At 36.0% G+C, this 20,672-nt stretch overlaps 1 protein-coding gene across 1 annotated transcript in view; it reads left to right on the top strand.

Annotated features, from left to right (window-relative positions):
- The window catches only part of ALKBH8 (alkB homolog 8, tRNA methyltransferase), a 63,576-nt gene that overhangs the window by 6,558 nt on the left and 36,346 nt on the right, over positions 1–20,672 (top strand). Inside the window, exons 3-7 of the mRNA XM_004052069.5 lie at positions 2,750–2,987; positions 5,785–5,916; positions 6,570–6,665; positions 7,870–7,974; positions 9,958–10,028. Of these exons, the coding sequence (XP_004052117.2) occupies positions 2,750–2,987; positions 5,785–5,916; positions 6,570–6,665; positions 7,870–7,974; positions 9,958–10,028 (642 nt within the window). The remainder of the gene's footprint in view (positions 1–2,749; positions 2,988–5,784; positions 5,917–6,569; positions 6,666–7,869; positions 7,975–9,957; positions 10,029–20,672) is intronic.

The raw sequence follows: 20,672 nt of genomic DNA, 5'->3' as shown, positions 1-20,672 counted from the left end.
TTAAATATTAATATCTTCAGAGAATTTAAGCCACATTCCTATAGCAAGGATGAAATAGATAATACATTAGAATTAATATGTTTGCATACACTTTACTGTTTCAGTCAAGAGCCACTGAGGCTGTGAGACATTCAGAAGATTAAACTGACATACACTGCTCTCATCTCTTTCCAAGAGTGACTTGTGTTCCTTTCCTTACAGGGTTTATGAAGAGAAGTAGCAAGAAAAAAAAAATAGGCTCCATTTCTTTGACCCCTCTGAGCTTGTTTCTGGTTGGGTCTGCCTTTTCTTTAGGATCTCTAGAAGCTTTGATGTCCTTCATGGCTTCCAAAGTAGCATTTTATTTAGGCTTTCTTTTTTCTCCATATTCTTAAAGGAAAAGAATAAAATTGTAGATGGACCTCTAATTATATTTTATCTTTCCAGGGGAGAGCAAATATTGTTTTAATGATATTGTATTAGTCTGTTCTCATGCTGCTGATAAAGACATACCCGAGACTGGGTAATTTTTTAAAGAGAAAGAGGTTTAATGAAGCAACAGTTCCATGTGGCTGGGGAGGCCTCACAATCATGGCAGAAGGCGAAAGTCCTGGCTTACATGGTGGCAGGCAAGAAAGAATGAGAGCCAAGCGAAAGGGGAAACCCCTTATAAAACCATCAGATCTCATGAGACTTATTCACTACCACGAGAACATTATAGGGGAAATGGCCCCCATGATTCAATTATTTCCCACTGGGTCCCTCCCACAAAATGTGGGAATTATGGGAGCTAAAATTCAAGATGAGATTTGGGTGGGGACACAGCCAAACCATATCGGATGTATTATAATTTTAGGCTCCTTTGTACAAATTTATGGCATTATAGATTTTCCTAGAGCAGTGATCCTCAAATTGTCAGGACCAAAGATAACTTAAAAAAATTTCACATTCTCTACTTCATACCATACTCCTCCTTATTTAGAAAATTGCTTGGATGAACAATTATAAATAAAATAATAGTTCCATTTAATTATTGCATTAATTATATTACATTTAGTTATGACATTTAATTATATGTATCTCACATTTAATGGAAAATAAGTTCCTCTCCTCTTCTACTGCACTTGTTTTTGTGTGGTTTACCTTTAGAGTTGCCCACAAAACACTCAGACGGCATCTTTGAGGACTTCTAGTATTCCTGAAGTCATATTTCGTCATCTTCCATTCCTAGATGGGGTAGTGGACCCTCAACACCAATGAAACCTTTGCTCTTCCATAGATTTAGGAATATGGAAATGTTTTTGCAACTATGGCCACATATAACCAAGTTATTTTGGTATTTTAATTAATAAACCTCATTAAGTGAGGTCCAGGGCAAGCCATCTGAGACTCCATTTTACTCCATATCATATAGTATTGTATTAGTGGGCTTGTTTATTATGTATGTATATGCTTGCATGCATACAAAGTACTGGCTGTCCCATGACAAAACAGTTTTACTTTCCTTATTGTCCAATTTCATAATAATTCTTTTATATCCTTTTCAAACAAAGTTCTAGGTATTCTTATTTTATGTAATAAACCAATACACGATGTACTATTACTGAGCTTAGTATAAATTAAGGGTTGGCAAACTACTGTCCTTAGACTAAATCAGGGTTGTGACCAAAATAATGAGTTTTACATTCTTAAAGTGTTAAAAAATAATACTAAGACTATCTGACAGAAAATTTTATGGCCTGCCAAGCCTAAAATATTTACTATCTACCTCTTCTCAGAAAAACGTCATCAACACCTGGTATAAATGAAGAAATTGATGAGAGTAGGCCATCCATGGCTTTCTTTTGTTATATTGAAATGTTTTAGAAGTCATAGAACATAAATTAAAAATCTTTACATTGTATAGAATGGTTAAGTATGGAGACTATATGGGTGCTAGACCATGAACATCAGAATAAAAATAAGAGACTCGTCTTTCATCCCTGCAAAATTTCCTTGAATAAAGTTTAGTGCAGGACTATGCAAACAGCAGGAAGTAATCGTGAAACTTACAAAGGAAAAAGTTTTCATTGTGAGCTGACTGAATTACTTAGTCTGAATTTCCGTAGAGGAAAATTTTTTCCTAATTATGTTCAATAGAAGCTATAATTGGTTTTTCTTTGAGGTAATAGTACCTTTACTTTTAATTTTTAGTAAACATTGCATAATGGTTATATTAAAAGCGTGGATCCTGGAAACGGACAGAAATAGGTTTAAACCCACCCCTAATCGCCACCTTAACCTAATTTGTCAGATCTTCTTCTATGAAATTGGGCTATTACCCAAATAAATTCAATATGTTGTGAAGATTATGTTAATGAGGATTGAGTAGATAAAAGCTTATAGAACAGTCTTGCAAAAAAGCAAGTATTATGTAACTGTGCTTTCTCCTTTCCACCTCTTTCATTATGTTAAATTTATATTTCTGAATAATAGTCATGTTTTAATTTGCATTTATGGTCATTTAGAAATGAATATTTTGTGAAATTGGCTATTTAAACAATACAATTTACAATATAGGAGTCCTTTTTATTCCCCAAATTTTTAGTAAATTGGTTTACATACTTTGTGTGAAATTAGCAAACCAAACAACCACTACAAGGAAATGCTTTTTTTTCTTAATTACATCTTTGTAGAAATCTTCTTTTTAAAAAAATCTTATTTTAAAACAAATGGGTTGGTATCAGTTGCTCATGTTACTTTCTTTTTGTTTGTTTGTTTGTTTTTTAAGAGCCTGGTTGTTGCCAATGGTGGTTTGGGTAATGGTGTGAGTCGGAACCAGCTGCTCCCGGTTTTAGAGAAATGTGGACTGGTGGATGCTCTCTTAATGCCACCTAACAAGCCCTACTCATTTGCAAGATACAGAACTACAGAAGAATCTAAGAGAGCCTATGTTACCCTCAATGGAAAAGAAGTAGTGGATGATTTAGGACAAAAGATCATTCTGTATTTGAATTTTGTGGAAAAAGGTATTATCATACAATTATCTTTTAAAAAATGATTCTTCTGTGTGTTTTCTTTTCATAGACTTAAGTTGGGAGGTTCAGTTATTGTGAAACAAAATGAGGATGCAGGTTAGCAGCTCCTTTTACTTTAACAAACATTCTTTAATCACCTATTTGTGCCAGGCATGGGACAAGTAGTTGACAGTACAGAGGTGAATAAGATACAACCTGCCTTTACAAAGCTGGTCCCACCAATCAACAATATATTCATTAGGCACATGGCTTATTTTGGAACCCTCCTGCCTAATTGTGTTTTTCAAAATTTAATAATGAGGGTTTGGATTACTAGTTTATTTCACATATCTACCCAGGAGCTTTGAATTAATCACTTAAGAATGAATCGTGATCCAAATGATCATGTACCAATCTTCATATTTATAGGGGAACACCTGTAGCTACCAAAGATTCCTAAAACTTTATTTTTATTTATTTATTTATTTATTTATTTATTTTTTGTTTTTTGAGACAGAGTTTTGCTCTTGTTGCCCAGGCTGGAGTGCAATGGCACAATCTCGGCTCACTGCAACCTCCACCTCCCGGGTTCAGGCAATTCTCCTGCCTCAGCCTCCTAAGTAGCTGGGATTACAGGCATGTGCCACCATGCCTGGCTAATTTTTGTATTTTTAGTAGAGATGGGGTTTCACCGTGTTGGCCAGTCTGGCCTCGAACTCCTGACCTCGTAATCCGCCCACCTTGGCCTCCCAAATTGCTGGGATTACAGGCGTCAGCTACCGTGCCCGGCTAATTCCTAAAACTTTATGGTGGTTCTGTCCAGTAGAACTTCCTGTGATGGTAGAAATGTTCCTGTCTGTGCTGCCCAGTTCAATAGCCACTGAATAGTCTGATTGAGGAACTGAATAATTTAATTAAATAAGTATAGCTTTTTATATTGATTTACAGAATTGTACAAGAATTATTACTTCTGCCCCATGAAAATGAGATGTATTGAGATGAACTTAGATTTAAACATCTAATCATAAATTCATTTGCCACCTATTTAGGCAATAAAAGAGCCCTGTTTTAGATATCCTAGGAGTGAGTAGGTGACTATAATCTGCTCAAATTTATGTTTTTGTAAAATAAGACTCGAAGGAAAACTTTTACAGACTCTTTTAAAGGTATATTTTGGAAACTATATTTCTCAGTGCTCATATGCATTTAATTTTAAATCTGACTTAAGCTTTACATATTTTGGAAACTATCCTCATGTTTTACATGTTTCTGGTTAGTTTTTGAAAACTGAATGGCTGAGGAGTAAGTTTTAATCAGAAAATAGTCATTGGCTTTACCCCCGTCCTCCATGGTGAATACTCAGTAAGAAATTGCACAAAGTAAGTTTTGGAGTGCTCTTTATTTGAAATTCTTCATTAGATCCATATGTACTTTTAAGGCTCTGGCAATCACATTTATAACCTTGAAAGTCATTTTTAATTGAGAACAGAAGTGTGTCACAAGTAGTTTTTTCTTTTTATTTTTTTTTTGAGACAGAGCCCCGCTCTTTCACCCAGGCTGGAGTGCAATGGCACGATCTCAGCTCACTGCAAGCTCCACCTCCCGGGTTCACACCATTCTCCTGCCTCAGCCTCCCGAGAAGCTGGGACTACAGGTGCCCGCCACTGCGGCCGGCTAATTTTTTTGTATTTTTAGTAGAGACGGGGTTTTACAGTGTTAGCCAGGATGGTCTCCATCTCCTGACCTCGTGATCCGCCCGCCTCGGCCTCCCAAAGTGCTGGGATTAATAAGCGTGAGCCACCGCACCCAGCCATCACAAATAGTTTAATGCTTGTTTAGATATCTGCTACCAGGCAGCACTGAATAACAAATAGAAGAGATATTTTTAATTCTTTTTAAAACAACATATTTCGGAAACTAAATCCAAATTACTTACACTGTAAATTACTTTTCTTTAAGGAATTCTTTGCAAAGTTTTCCTTACGTAATTTGAATACATAATATAATGCTGGCACATAGTAGGCAGTGGTATGTATTTAGCAAATGATTTACTATTCATGTTTCTGAAATGTTATTAATAGAATCTAGTAAATAGTTGCTATTTTTGTGAATTAAATAATTCAAAGATTTAATCTGCCTGGCAGAAAACTGTCCAGCAGAAAAGCTTCAGAGATCATGTGTATAACATGAATAATCAGATCTCTAACAATAAATGTGAATACACTATTCCCTTTGTTTAATAGCAGATTCTTTTTTCTTTTCCTTCTAGAGCTATACCTATCTGAAAATTTGAAGGACACTAAAACTTAAATTATTTTAACATCTGCTAAATAATTCTTCATAAATGATATTTTGTATTTCTTTAGAAAGTTGTATTTTATTTTACATTTCTCTATTATATTTTCTATTTCTATTTACTGTAGATAGTATCAAGAGCCTAAGAACAAAAATGAGTATTTAAATTCTTGTATTCATTATTTAGACTATCTGACTTTTTAACGGAGGTGCATACTGTGGATATTATGAGAAACCTTGTGAGATTTTAAAAGTGACTTCATCATGTTCACACTGGCTACTTAAATAAATACTGTTCTGTTTGCTGTTGGTAATTGCAGTGGATAAAGTGTACCATCATTTTGATCTTGGTCTTTGTTTCTGCACTTTTAATATATTGGGTGCCTTTCAGCAATCTTATTTCCGAAATGAGGATTTGAAGTTTTGTGAACTGATAAAGAATTATTGGGCAGAATTATTTGTATATAGGAACTTTAAGTTTTGCATGTGACTATTTTAATTTGGTTTCCCATAGTGCAGTGGAAGGAGTTGAGGCCTCAAGCCTTACCACCAGGACTCATGGTAGTAGAAGAAATAATTTCTTCTGAGGAGGAGAAAATGCTTTTGGAAAGTGTTGATTGGACAGAAGATACAGACAATCAAAACTGTAAGTAAAACTTTCAAAATCTGATATTTGAAAGTTTCTGCAAAACTCTTCTTCCTTTCCTCTGCCTTTCATGGTTTATTAATATTTCCTCAAAATTACTGAAACTAGCCTGGATCCAATGTTAGGCAAGTCATACCAACAATTCTTAGGAACATTAATAATAAATAACATTTATATAGCTATCAAATTTTAACTCCAAACTGATTAGTATTTATTATCCAACATTTACATAGCTTTTATAAGCCTTTTCACTTATTTTATTCATTCCTCCCCACCCTAAGGCAAGTTTTCCTTGAGGAATTAGCGGTTCAGTACCACAATATTATAATATAGTGAGAGCTTCCTGGAGATATTTGCAGATTGGAGTTTTTCTGACTCTTTCTAGCTCATTGGCAATGTTGTGAATGTTGTGAATGTTGTACATGTTAGTTTTCAGATTGATTGGGTGAAACTCTTGAAGAGTTTGTTACAATTTTAGACTTGAAATAACAACAAATATAAGGCAAAATGGTTAATTTTGTTAAAGACCATAATTTACCAATTAACAGAAGTTGCCATTACTAAACTAATCCTTACTCAAAAAGTTGACTGAAATATGCAAAGGAATGTAATTATTTTCCTTCTTAATTGTTTACTTTGTTCTCTTCACACAGCTCAAAAATCGTTAAAACACAGAAGAGTAAAGCATTTTGGTTATGAGTTCCACTATGAGAACAACAATGTAGATAAAGATAAGCCATTATCTGGGGGTAAGTAATTGCTAATACATAATAAATTCTGGCTCAAAAATATTAATATATTAGTAGAATATGATAGTTGGGGGATTATGTTTCTTTTGTCATTTGTAGATAAACTTTCTGAACAGTTTATTTAAAACACTTTAATTAGATAAATTGTATAGTTTTGTTGTAAAAAAATTTCAAACTGGATAGAGCTGAAGTTCATCATTATTATCCTTATTCCCATGCTGCTTCTCATTTTACTGAATGATCCATAATAGCTTATTCAAATAGTTCTCTATCGATAGACATTTAGGTTGTTTCTGGTTTTTAGCTTTCATAAGTAATGCTGCTGTGAATATCTTTGAACATGCCTCTATGCCCTGTGCAAGAGTTTCTCAAGGGAGACTACTAAGAAGTAGAATTGTCATGTTGAAGTTTATGTTCACTAAAAAACGTTAATCGATACTGACAAATTGCTTCCTAAAACAGTTGTACCAGCATATTCTCACCAAATGTGTACCTACTTCCCCATTCCCCAACCTGTGGTGTTGTAAAGCTTTTAAATTTATAATTTCTTGATTACTGGTAAGGTTGGTCATTTGTATTTCCTTTCCTGTGAATGCCTTTTTATATTCTTTGCCAGTTTTTTCCCAATGAAGTGTCTAATTGATTAAGAATTTACTGTATATTCTGGCTTTTAATCCTTTGATATAATTGGTATAATTCTTTGTTGGAGTTAAATTTATCTATTTTTTTAATGACTTTGGTCTCAGTTAAGGCTTTTTCTTCCATCATGAAACAACATTTATGACTCCAATAAAAGTAAGTTAGTTCCACTTTGGAAGGTGTGTTTTTTTTAAGGGAAATAATTTAAAATAATTAAATTTAAAATAAATGGTATAATTTAAAATAACAAAAAAAAAGAAAGTGGACAATTTCAATATATAGTATATTTTTATAATTTTATTGCTATTTTATAAAATACCAAAATTGTTGTTAGAATTGTTCTTTTAAACTTTTTATCTGAAAAAAAATCAATGAAATGACTTTAAAAGATTCCTAAATTTTTTTTATTTTTTAATTTTGTTTTGCTTGTGGGTTTATTATATTAATGGACCTGACTGCTAAATTAAAAGCTCAGAGATTTATATCACAGTGACTTTTAAAATTGTTGAGTAAAACAAGCAAAGTAAATATTTTAATGTTTTGTCTTTATGATTACTCATTGTAGGTCTTCCTGACATTTGTGACAGCTTTTTGGAGAAATGGTTGAGGGAAGGTTACATTAAACATAAACCTGATCAAATGACCATAAATCAGTATGAACCTGGGCAAGGTGAGTATTTCTTGTTCAAAAATTTTAGTCACATATTTTGGAACTGAGTAGATGATATAATTCTCTAAGAGCAGATATATTATTATTATTATTATTATTTTTTTTTTTTTTTGAGATGGAGTTTCGCTCTTGTTGCCCATGCTGGGTGCAACGGCGTGGTCTCGGCTCACTGCAACCTCTGCCTCCTGGGTTCAAGTGATTCTCCTGCCTCAGCTTCCCAAGTAGCTGGGATTGCAGGTGCACACCAACATGCCCAGCTAATTTTTGTATTTTTGTAGAGATGGGGTTTCACCATGTTGGCCAGGCTAGTCTCAAACTCCTGACCTCAGGTGATCTGCCCGCCTCAGCCTCCCAAAGTGCTGGGATTACAGGCATGAGCCACCGTGCCCAGCCAAGCAAATATATTATTTTTAAGCTCAAATTAACTGTCAGATTGCCTTGCTTGTTTGTTACTTGTGTTGACTTCAGTCTTTGCAAATCTACACTTTAATCCCTTGAGGAACTTGCATTTCAGAGTGTAAACACACTGATACAAATCACTGTTTGTGATTTTTTTTGTTTGTTTCCCTTTCAACATTTCCTTTAGAGAGGGAAGACATTGGTCTGAAAAACATAGGAGACATGTAATAGAAGAAACCAAATAATTTATAGATAGAAGAAGGCTAATTGGTTGGATGATCTTTCTCTTCTATTTGATAATATGGGAGACAATTGCAGGATGACATTCTGGTGAAAAATCTTTACGTTACTGATTTCTTATACTTGTTAGCAGCATCTTCATCTGACGTTTGTAGTAATCAAATGATTTTAAGGGTTTTATTTTTTACTTTTTTTGGCTTAAACAACAGAAATTTATTTTTTCACAGTGTAGAGGCTGGGAAGTTCAAGATCAAGGTGCTGGTTGATTGGGTTCCTGGTGAGGCCTCCCTTCCTGGCTTGTCATCAGCCACCTTCTCTCAGTGTCCTCACATGTCCTTCTCTCTGTGTGTGCATGTGCATGGAGAGAGAGAGAGCTTCCACGTGTAAGATTAGGGCCCCGCACTTATGACCCCTTTAATTTAACGGTTTTATTAACGGCAGGAGTTATGGAGTTTTGTTTTCTTTTCTACATTTATTATCATGAAAACTGATTGGCTTTAGATTTGTAGCCAGTGGATTTGTGAATACTACACCTCTGAATTAGAGAGACATGCTGACCTTGTCTCTGGCACAGCGAGACAACCAGAGCTGAAGCAGAGGCCGTTCCTGTAGAGCACAGAGGCCGGGGCCACTCTTAAAGACGCAGAGGCCTATAGGATGAAATGTGAAGGAGCATGTGTTAGCTCCTACAAACCAGCTGGCTCTGAAAATGAGAGGGAAGGGCCGAGCCAAGTAAGCTTGACCCCAGATTAACCAGTCAGCCAGGGCATTTCTTCTTTGCCTTTCTTACCTAGCTGTCTTTCCATTGGCTTGTAAGCTCTTTGAGGACAGGGACCCTCCTACTGGCTTTGTATACCCTCACCGTGTAGCAACATTTCTTTTACTTAAGAGGTGCTGAGTTAATGTAAATTGATAGATCAGTGGAGAAGTCCATATCGTAATTATTGATATGCCTAGTCTTTCTACCTGGTTATTGCTTTTGTTCTGCAAGTACTTGGGAATCCAGTGTTTGAAGGTAAAAATGACTTTTGTATTTGTCTTTCACATTTTCCTCTTGGGCTGGAATTAGGTTAAGTGTCCTAGTTAATCAGTGACTCCTGAGCCTTGATTTTAGATCAAACCCCAATGGCACTTTAACTTGAAGTTAAGATATTTTTAGTTTATATTTATTTTAATATGTTTTAGTCACATTCACCCTAAATGTTTCCTTTTAACCAAAATTATAGTACCTTCCTGATTACCAAGCAATGTTTTCACCGTAATAGCATAAGGCTACATTTATAGCCATCTTAAATCTACTAAAGGAAAAAATGAAGTGACGTGTTGTCCTGTTTTCCATCTCAGGAATTCCTGCTCATATTGACACACATTCCGCTTTTGAGGATGAGATCGTTTCTCTCAGTTTGGGGTCAGAGGTAAATGGTCATTTTTATTAGCTATCATCATATATCTTACCTTGTACAATGCCCTTTTCAAAGATTATCCACGTTCTTAATGAAAATGAATTAAGATTTAAAAATGAAAAATAAGGGCACATTAGCACTTTGGTTTCTTTTAAATGTCCTCTTCTTTTAAATATCCAAAATTTTATCTGTCACCTCATCAGATGCCAGGAAAACAACTTGAAATTTATTTTTTTACACGAAACTTTTAGCAGTTAAATAAGATCTAGACTTTCCTTGGTGCAGTGTGGCCCATTTTTGACCTACTGGTGCAGCATTGCCATCTAGTGGCAAAAGATAGTAGCTTCATGCCATAGAAAAAGGAAACAAATTAAAATGTGTGTTCTGAATTTTGATGAACTTTTTCCATACGTTACCTGATTCAATCCCTTCAAAAACTCTGAGCAGTAGAGGGTAATATCTTCATTTTTATAGATGAAGAATAAGAGGTTCATGTTTATTCATTGATTTGTTTCTGTAGCTGCACTTTGCTTGAGCCACTAAAACAAAATATTACATGTGAAGTGATCCACGCAACCTACAAGCAGATTTTTGGATAGAAATCAGAATTTTAGGCTGGGTGTGGTGGCTTATGCCTGTAATCCCAGCACTTTGGGAGGCTGAGGTGGGCAGATCACGAGGTCAGGAGATTAAGACCATCCTGGCTAACATGGTGAAACCCCATCTCTACTAAAAATACAAAAAAATTAGCCGGGCATGGTGGCGTGCGCCTGTAGTCCCAGCTACTTGGGAGGCTGAGGCAGGAGAATCACTTGAACCTGGGAGGCGGAGGTTGCAGTGAGCCGAGATTGCGCCACTGCACTCCAGCCTGGGCGACAGAGTGAGACTCTGCCTCAAAAAAAAAAAAAAAAGAAAATCAGAATTTTAAATCTGGAAGAGTCCTTAAAACATCAGGTCATCTAATCTAATTAGAGTCTGTATCAAATTCTGATCTTGTTCCTGGAGGCAAAAACTATTCATTTTTGTTTTCCCGTATTTGTATAGTTTCCATCATTAGATCTTCGGTGTTTTGGCCTCTCAACCCTTCCCGAGCTTGTGTAGTCACGTTGATACTGTCACTTGACAATTAGTGGTGTTTGATATGACAAAACCATCTTATTAACTGTGTATGTAGATTCTTAATACAGGTGCTTTCAAAAATAATGAGATCGGGGAGGAAAAAACACTCTTCTCTCTCTGGTTTCTTTTTTATTTTTACCCCCCATCCTTGCTTCTAGCTTTAGGGACCAGTAAAGGACATCTTCTCGTTTTCCTCCCAACTGTGTAACCAACTGAGAAATGAGACAAAAGATAATTCGAGATTAGAGTGTTAACTTTACTACTGAGAAAACTGATGGCAGAACATGACTTTAGATCTGTAGCCAAGTGAACTTGTTAATACTTCACCTCTGAATTAAAGAGACATACTGACCTTGTCACTGGCGTAGCTGGACAACTGGAGACCTTCCCCATAGAGGCAGAGGCTGTTCGTGTAACAGGACATGAAGGAGCTCCTCTAACAGGACATGTGTTAGCTCCTACAAACCAGCTGGCTCTGAAAATGAGAGGAAAGGGCTGAGCCAAGTGAGCCTGGCTTCAGAGTAACCAATAAGCAAAGGCATTCCTTGTTTTCAGGAGAGTTGTAAGTGAAGGGGTGGAAAAAACTAAGAGTGTGCTTTCTACTTTTTATTCCTAGGGAAGTTCCCTTCCTTCCCAGGGAGATATGAGAAATGGGGACTCAATATCCCCCCCAGCGCCCTAGAAGATCATTGCACAGTTTTTAATTAGAAATTATGAAGAAGGGAAAATTTGCCCTTTAGTTGAACTGAAAATCTGCTGCATTCATTATCTCTATTTGGTGTCTCTGGAGGCATATAATTTTCAGCTGCCAATTTGAATGACTTTTGGTTAAAGCCATCTTTGTAATGGCTGGAAAGTGTGCATAAGTTATGACAGGAACAGTAGATTTTATTTTAAAATACCTTTGAGAGTAAGTGAATCATTGTAATTTTGAAAAATGAAGTTTATTTTTATGATTACTTGAACATATTCTTCTTAAAACCCTTATAATTTTAAGTTTATAATGTTTGTTTCAGCTTCTAATACTATTTAAAACAGTCTACTAAATTTGGGCCTTTATTTCATCTATAAAATGAGATTAATAATATTTCTTTCCTGGCTGAAGGATTGTGATAGAAATAAAATGAGGTAATGTATGTGAAAGTATTTTTCAAATTCAGAACAATCCATGCGTGTAAAGGCTCCTTCAGGTGTATCTGTTCTAGGGCTCCTTACTTAAAGCCTTCACTTCTGTAACAGGAGGAAGCTCATGTTCCCACGGTCTGGAAGTAGGATTTCAAATGGTCATGAGAGAGATGACTTTCCACTCTTGCAACTTGTGCTGTTCTGTTTTATTGATTGATTGATTGATTGATGCTGTGTAATTACTTGAATTTCTCCTAGCACCTTACTCCACACCTAGAATCTGAGTGCTATACCTTTGGCCCTATTTCTTTATTTTCTCATCTTTGACATCCTCAGTTGTTTTAAGAACTTTCCTGTAATGCCTATGGCAGCTTCCATTTCATTGTAATAATTTTGTCAGTGGCATTATTGTTTTGGTTTTTTTGTAATGCTTTTTTGTTTTGTTTGACTTAAATATAATGTCAAAGACTCAGCTAAAGTCATTGACGTTATATTTAATTCTTTACTTTTCTCTCTTTCCCAGGAAATTTCTAAGATCTCTTTCAACTCTTAAATGTTCCAACTCATGGTGTTCCCATGAGGTATTCTTAACTTTAATGTGATTCTTCAATGCTTTATTACTTAAAATGCTTTATTTTTATGACTATTGGAGCATATTCTTCTTAAAGCTCTTATGTCTAAAAATAGTGTACATTTTATATTAAGCAAAAATAGTCTTGATTTTTTTCAAATACATTAGTTTTCCCTCTACAACTAAGTTGTGATTTTCTTTAAGGCTTTTGTACGTTCGAAATATGTATGATATGTGTATAAGTGAGGATGATTTTAGCTGCGATTAATAGCAGAAAACCCAAATAAAAATGATTACAAGGCAAAACAAGTTAATATCTCATATAACAAGATATCTCAAAGAAGGCTGGTTCCAAAAGTTTTAACTTGTTGGCTCAGGTCAGTAATTTCATCAAGGAACCAACCAATTTCTTTCCATCTCAAATACTCAGTGCTCCCCTAACTAAGGATGAGCTTACGGAAATATCCAAGGAGTAGCCTGCATCAGGATATATGACAATAACATATACCTGTGAAGTCTACTAGGCTTTTGTTTTTAGGTAATCCTTCACTGATGAATTTGTCCTGCCGTAAATTGCAGCCTGCCTTTGCTGGCCAGGCATGTTTTGAGAGATGCCCTTGCTATAACCTTTTATGATAATAAACTAATAATTTTGTTGGGCAGATAACTCAGTTCACCAAGTACCGTAAGAATTGGTCAGCTGACAATGAAAATAACTATTTAATGTGCATCTCCCTAAAACCAATACCTAACTTCTATTATAAATAAGGAAGAAAACTTTTGATTAGGACTTATCTGGGAAAACGAAACTAAAATTTATGAAGATGATTTTTAAAGAAAAATTTTATTTAACAATTTTTAGATTATATTACAACTATGTACTAATTTTTTAGAACAAAGAATGAGTCACGTGAACTTTGTTTTTGGTATTGTTTTTCTGATAAAATATGGTAGCATGATAAAAATTCCTTTATTTGACTTTTATAGCTTGATTATAAAGAGTGCGTCATTGTGTTATTTGCTTTATTTTTCTCTTCGTTGTGAAAGTCCTGACTCTGCCAGATTTTCAGATGTTTAATGGATTTGCATGTGATTTAAATGGTCCTCTGACATCCCTTTTATCAATTTCGGGAAGTCCATCTTTTGTGAGAATTGCAATTTCAATTAGTTTTGGGTTTGCATTGCACTGGCTAGTATTTATATAATCAACATTCACTGAAAGACTGACCAAAGGGATTACCATAATGGGCAGAGAGATAGCTGCTGATATGGAAGACAGAGAGAGCTATTTGGGCAAGTACTAATTTTATGGAAGTCCGTTCATCAGTAAATATTTCTTACTATGATGACTTTTGCAACTCAGTGGGGTGGGGATAATTGGATAATTGGGTAGTAAAGACCCCATCTGCTGAATGTTTGCTATAGAGGGCCACGTCTTTCAGTATATTTCCTGTTCTCTTTCCAGGCTCATGCTTTCAGCAAATACCTGTTGAGTCCTGCCTGACTCCTATGTTGAGTCATAGGGTACTGAGTAAAAATTATTTATGCAGTATCTTGAAATACCTAGCTGAATGGGTTTTTTTAGTCGTTGTTTTTTGTTTTGTATTCCCAGTCTGGTCAATCAGAATGACTCACAGGGTACTTCTGTTCTAAGAGTTTATTGTTTTAATGGGCAAATGTTTCATTGTTTTCAGATCTTTAGCACAAACTGGAAAAAAAACCCAGACATTTTCTTTATACCACTTAAAACAACAATACAGTCTGGACCGCAGACATACTGGCTTCATCTCCAACCTCAAATTCAGCCCTCAATATTTGCCTATATAAGCAATGTTTACAGCCTCAGAAGCCAAACAATCTCTTCTTTTAGTTTTTATCTTGATTCCAGGCCCCATACTTTATTCTTATCTGAGAGTCCTTGGAATATTTTCATTTCCTGAAGTTCTGGAAAATGGATTGTCTCTGCTGTGTAGCTCCTCTCTCCTTTCTCTCATTCTTTATAGCTTATTTGTGAATTTTTTACTCTATCTCTGTAGTGCCCTTAGCATTAAAAAGATAATGATCTACCATTCTGGTGGGTGTATATTTCTCCTTCTTTGTGTGTTTGTGTGTGTGTATGTGTGTGGTTTGTATCTAAAGCCATGGTGACTTCTGTATGGCTGTATATGTATATTGATGTAGATGTGGGAAAAGAGCGTAATTCTCATGTGGGTTCTTTAGTTGCATCACAGTATAATTAAAGTGGCATTGGGCCAATCTTCATTTTTCCTTTTATCCTATGGGTCTCTAACATTCAAAACTTCTGGAGTAGACAAGTAGATCTGCTGGTTTGTGGGCCAGAAATAAATAAATGCTCTACCTTGTTTGATTATGTCATTTTTTATACATTGAATTCTATTTTTCACTTTTAAGCACTTTCCTTAGTAACTTAAGTTCTGAAGATTCTTCTATTTTTGTGTAATTTTCTCATCTTTCAGGATCTCTTGGAAGCCAGCATTCTCTTTTGCATAAATTGGTCAAATAAGACTCAGTGCTGACAGTTCTTAACAGGCACTCTTTATCTTTTTTCTGTGGAGTAGGAGCTTCTTTATTCAAGCCCCTTCAATAAGGATAATGGCGAAGAAGTATACCTGTTTCAGCCAGCAGTCCGCTAACAAAGCCTGTTTCATGGCATGACATCATAAAATAGAACATGCTGCTGTATTTGGAGCCTTTGGAGTACTGATTCTTCCATCTTTTCAGTTAGAACTATGTGCATTTACTTTGTAGCAAGAAAGCAGCATTATATCACTCCGTCTAGATTGTAGAACTAGAATAAAATTCAGAAAAATCAATAGAGTTCAGAAAACTACAGTAGAAGCCCGCTTAGGTGGTATAGATGAAACTACCAGTTGGCAGCACTTAAATTAGGGAATAGTCATAATAAAAGATACGTACATACTGCAGACATTTTAACACATATAAATTCACTCATCAATATTTTGTTGCGGGGCCAAAGTCTTTGCATCTGTGAGGGGCCACAGTCTGCTTTGTCTCTCCAATTTCATTTCTTTAAAGTGAAGCAAACGTTTAAAGACATGAAACCATCTGAATGTGGGGTTTTACATTTTGATGTTTTTGTTTCCAATATTTTATAATCAAATTTTCACATTTATTGGAACATTAAATTTATTTTTTGCCTTTATTGAGTCATTCTACAATATTCAACTTGGCTTCTATAGAAAAATGCTATCTTTTCTCGCTTAATTGTCATTCATTTATGTAATATTAAATTAAATAATAAAATAATTACAATGATAAGGGTAACTGGCACAGTGATTTGGGAACATACACAATTTGACTTGTTAAGCATATAGCTCTACTGGTGAGAATAGAAGTGCATGGACATATTGGAGAGTTGTCTATCATCAGCAAATATTCAGGGCATGGGTACACATTATAGAAGGAATGGAGCATGTTGGTTGGTTAAATGGATGTTGGTTAAAAGAACTTTTACTTATGTGACCTGCATTGTCCTGTGCATTCTAGGGGATACAGAAATACCTTCAACCTTGATTTTTTTCCCCTCAGATATTAGACCTGAATATCTAACATTCTTCTTTTTTTTTTGAGATGAAGTCTCGCTCTGTTGTCCAGGCTGGAGTGCAGTGGTGTGATCTTGGCTCACTGCAACCTCCGCCTCCAGGTTCAAGCAATTCTGTGCCTCAGCCTTCCGAGCAGCTGGGATTACAGGCGCCTGCCACCACGCGTGGCTGATTTTTGTATTTTTAGTAGAGACAGGGTTTCACCATCTTGGCCAGGCTGGTCTTGAACTCCTGACCTTGTGATCCACCTGCCTTGGCCTATATCCAACATTCTAAAAGGGATTTTAACTTGTCTAAATCAAAGCTCATTGTCTTTGTTTTCAGCGTTTCACCGTCCACTGTCATTCTCCCATACGGAACAAAATCTTTGCTCTTTCTGGGTTTCCTGCTCTGGTTAATGACCCCACTGTCATTAGAACATTCAGAACATGGCAGATATTCCTTTTTTTTGAGACAGGATCTTGCTCTGTTGCCCAGGCTGGAGTGCAGTGGCACACTCATGGCTCACTGCAGCCTCGACCTCCCAGTCTCAAGCAACCCTCCCACCTTAGCCATCCTAGTAGCAGGTACTGCAGGCGTGAGCTACCATGCCCAGCTAATTTTTGTATTTTTTGTAGAAACGGGGTTTTGCCATGTTGCCCAAGCTGGTCTTGAATTCCTGGCCTCAAGCAGTCTGTCCTACCTTGGCATCCCAAGGTGCTGGGATTACAGGCATGAACCATTGCACCTGGCTGGTGTCAAATATTCTTGAAATGTATTTCAATGATTATAAATTTTGCTTTTAAGTGCTGCTTTATTGCATCCCATGTTTTCTGTTAAAAACTGCTTTGTGGAGATATAACTGACGTCCCAAACACTGCACATACTTAATAAAAACCTCATGAAACCTTCACCACACTCAAGATAATGAACATATCCGTCATTCCCACAAGCTTCCTCATGCACTAATTTTTCCTCATGCACTAAAGATTTCATCTACTTTTTTGTGGCTTATGTTATTGCTCTTGTTACATTTGAGGGTGACTTTGTTTATTTCTCTAGATTAAGATTTTTTTCTTTTATCTTTTATTTTTATGATCCTGCTTATTCTGCTTATTTTGATGGGCTTGTTTATTCTGCTTGGGAATTACCAGGTTTCTTGAATCTGTAGATTGAGTTTTTCCATCAATTTTGGAAAATGCTTAGTAATTACCTCTGTAGATTTTGCCCCTGCCCCATTCTTTCTTCATTTACCTTTTTTCTACATTTTTTATTTTACTTATCCTGTCTTCTGTGTTTTCTATCTTTTGTCTCTCCATGCTTTACTCTAAATAGTTTCTTCTGTCACTAATTCTTTATTTTGCTGTGTTAATGTGCTGTTAAGCTCATTCATTGATATCCCAATTTCAGTTACGGCATTTTTCTGTTTTAGAATGTCTGGTTTTTCTTTATATCTACAGGGTCTCTTTTTTATCATTTCTGTTCCCTGCTGAAATGTTCAAGCTTAGCATTTATATCTTTAAACATGGTAAGCATCTTTGTTTTATAGCCTATTTCTGATATTTGAATATTTGAGGTTCCTGTGATTTTTTTCTGTTTCCCCTACTAGGCTATCTTTTTCCAGAGCAGGTACTGTGTCTTATTCTGATTCAGAATGTCTGATATGGAGGCTGGCTTTCTACATTTATAGAAAGCTCACAGGTGATTTTGTTATTTAGCTAGATTTTATACCATTGAGTTAGAAAATGCTGAAATGCTAAAGCTGTGTAGTATCAACTCCAAGGACAGTGGGATTTTAAATTTGTCCTTTAAGACAAAGAATAAATAGAAATTAATATAGGCCCCCAGTGGTAGTTCTAATCATCATTCAATTAAATATTCCAGTGCAATGCTAGAAACTGAAGAAGTTAAAGACTATGTGTATTGGTTTCAGATCCTGGGATGTTTGTACCAGGGCTGAATTAAACACTGGACTAGTTGGGGGACTTGGGTTTTAGCTTATCCCTATTAGTAACTTTTAATTGACCATGGAGACAATTTCGGTGCTTTCTGTCTTAAATTGAAGTTGACATGTAATATTGCATTTTAATTGTCGTCAGGAGTTGATACACAGTTAGTAATATGAATAGTAGCTACTATGGCTTCTACTCTTTTGACCATTAGCACTACCATTGCCATGATCATTACCGCCAACAGCTAACTATTCTGTGCTAGAGACTGTGGTAGATGCTATATTAAGTGAACTTTTCCTCATGGGGAGCAATCTAGGGCCTCAGGAATAGATATACCCATGACTGTTGTTCTTATTACTCTAGCTGTCTCATTTTGGTCCTTTGTGAATCTGATGGTTTACTTTGCTTAAGGAGGAAAGCCCAGAAAATAAACAAATAGAATTTAGGAAGTCTTCTGTCCAAATATAAAATATACACCACCCTATTTGTAAAAATACATTATTTATGATGAATTTATTCATTCATTCAAAAATGTTTGTTGAATATAATGTACTAGACAGACTGTAACAAGTAAACAAAGATACAATTTAAAATATTTTTTAAGCTAAAATATTTTATTTCTTCTATAACCTTTTCATATGTAAAGTAAAACTTAATTTTATCAAAGTGGTTTGTGAGTCCATTTTTGAATGTTGGTGGATTTCACTTCATAGTTTCTGCAAACAAATGAAGCAAATAAATGAAGCCATGATATATAAGTGAGAGCTCAAAGCAAGTGGTCTCAGTGTAAACACATCAACATAATATATTATCTGTTAGGCATTTAAACTAAGCATTTATAATATTGAATGTGCAATGGTGGCTAAAGTGTCTCCAATTTAGCATTTTCTTTTTTAGCTGATTTTCCAGTTATGCAACGTATATTTTGTTCTCTATTGTGCCATTTGACAGTGTGTCTAGACCGTTAGCCAGAAAGATGCCTTTTATTTTTATTTTACATTACACTTGAGCTTAGCTAGACAAAACAGTTCAAAGCCATCTGTATTTGGGGGTGAACAGTAAGAGAGGGCAGAATCTATTTGTTCAGCAGCTGAGGCCTAGTTTTGGAAGTCAGGGTTGTATTTGAAAGGTGGAATTTGCCAACTTTTGCTATACAATAGATTTTTTTGTGGTGTTTTCTTTTTAACTTTTTGCTGGATCTAATTTTGCCTATTTCACATTTGCAGTACTGCAGGCACATTCCCAGATGTATATACCCTAAATGTGTGCATGGTACCTGATCAACTAGGAAAGCTTCTACACCAGAAGCATCAAACGATGTTCTGCCTCTCATTTTCTCTCAGTAGCAATGAGAAATAAGTGCCTTTGGACCACAGTGGTATTTAGCTGCTGCTCGTAACACTTCATCGTCCACTCTTTGATGCCATAGGGCACCATCCTGTGCTCATGTGTGCAGTTTTTCTCCTCTCATGACCAGATTATTGAGGCTTGTACTTTATGAAATTGCCGCTGGCTGCAGAACAAGGGAATAGAACTTGTTTTCTTTTAGTCACTTTCAAATGGGAGGTCCTGTATGTTGATTACAGGATGTGTTGGTGACATTGCCACTTTTCCTTTGAGCTTCATAAGACTTTGTAATTTGGGGATTCTAACTTTCAAGACATTTAGCCAATGGATTTAAGTTTCCTGTGTGTGTGGGGGTTGTTTTCTGTTTTTGCTTTTTGTTGTTGTTTTGTTTTTTAAACATCCCTTACCAGTAGGAATCAGGGAAGGGAAACAGGTTTGTGGTGGGCCTAGATTTGTTTTTGTTTTTGTTCTTTTTTGGTGGAGTCTCGCTCTGTTGCCCAGGCTGGAGTGCAACGGTGAGATCTTGGCTCACTGCAACTTCCACTTCCTGGGTTCAAGCGATTCTCTTGCCTCAGCCTCCCAAGTAGCTGGGACTACAGGCGCCCACCACCACGCCGGCCATTTTTTGTATTTCTAGTAGAAACGGGATTTCACCATGTTGGCCAGGCTGGTCTCGAACTCCTGACCTCAAGTAATCTGCCCACCTCGGCCTCCCAAACTGCTGGGATTACAGGCGTGAGCCACCACACCTAGCCAGTGGGCCTTGATTTTAACCTATTCTAAAGGAGGAGGCCATATGGCATAGGTAGAAGGTTTAAAGGTCACTAGCATCAGCCATTAGTCTCCAAGGTGTCTCCAGGGCAAAATTACTGTCAATTCCTCTGCCCTGGAAAATACCAGCAAGCTTTTCTTCCAGTTACTTTTCAGCTTAGCAAAGTGTACTTCTGCGGGTATCACCTTTTGTGGAATTTCCTCTTTG

The sequence above is a fragment of the Gorilla gorilla genome, chromosome 9 (assembly GCF_029281585.2).
Source record: "Gorilla gorilla gorilla isolate KB3781 chromosome 9, NHGRI_mGorGor1-v2.1_pri, whole genome shotgun sequence".
Classification (NCBI taxonomy): Eukaryota; Metazoa; Chordata; class Mammalia; order Primates; family Hominidae; genus Gorilla; species Gorilla gorilla.
The sequence above is the reverse complement of the archived record's forward strand: the minus strand, read 5'-3'. Positions and strand labels throughout refer to the sequence as shown.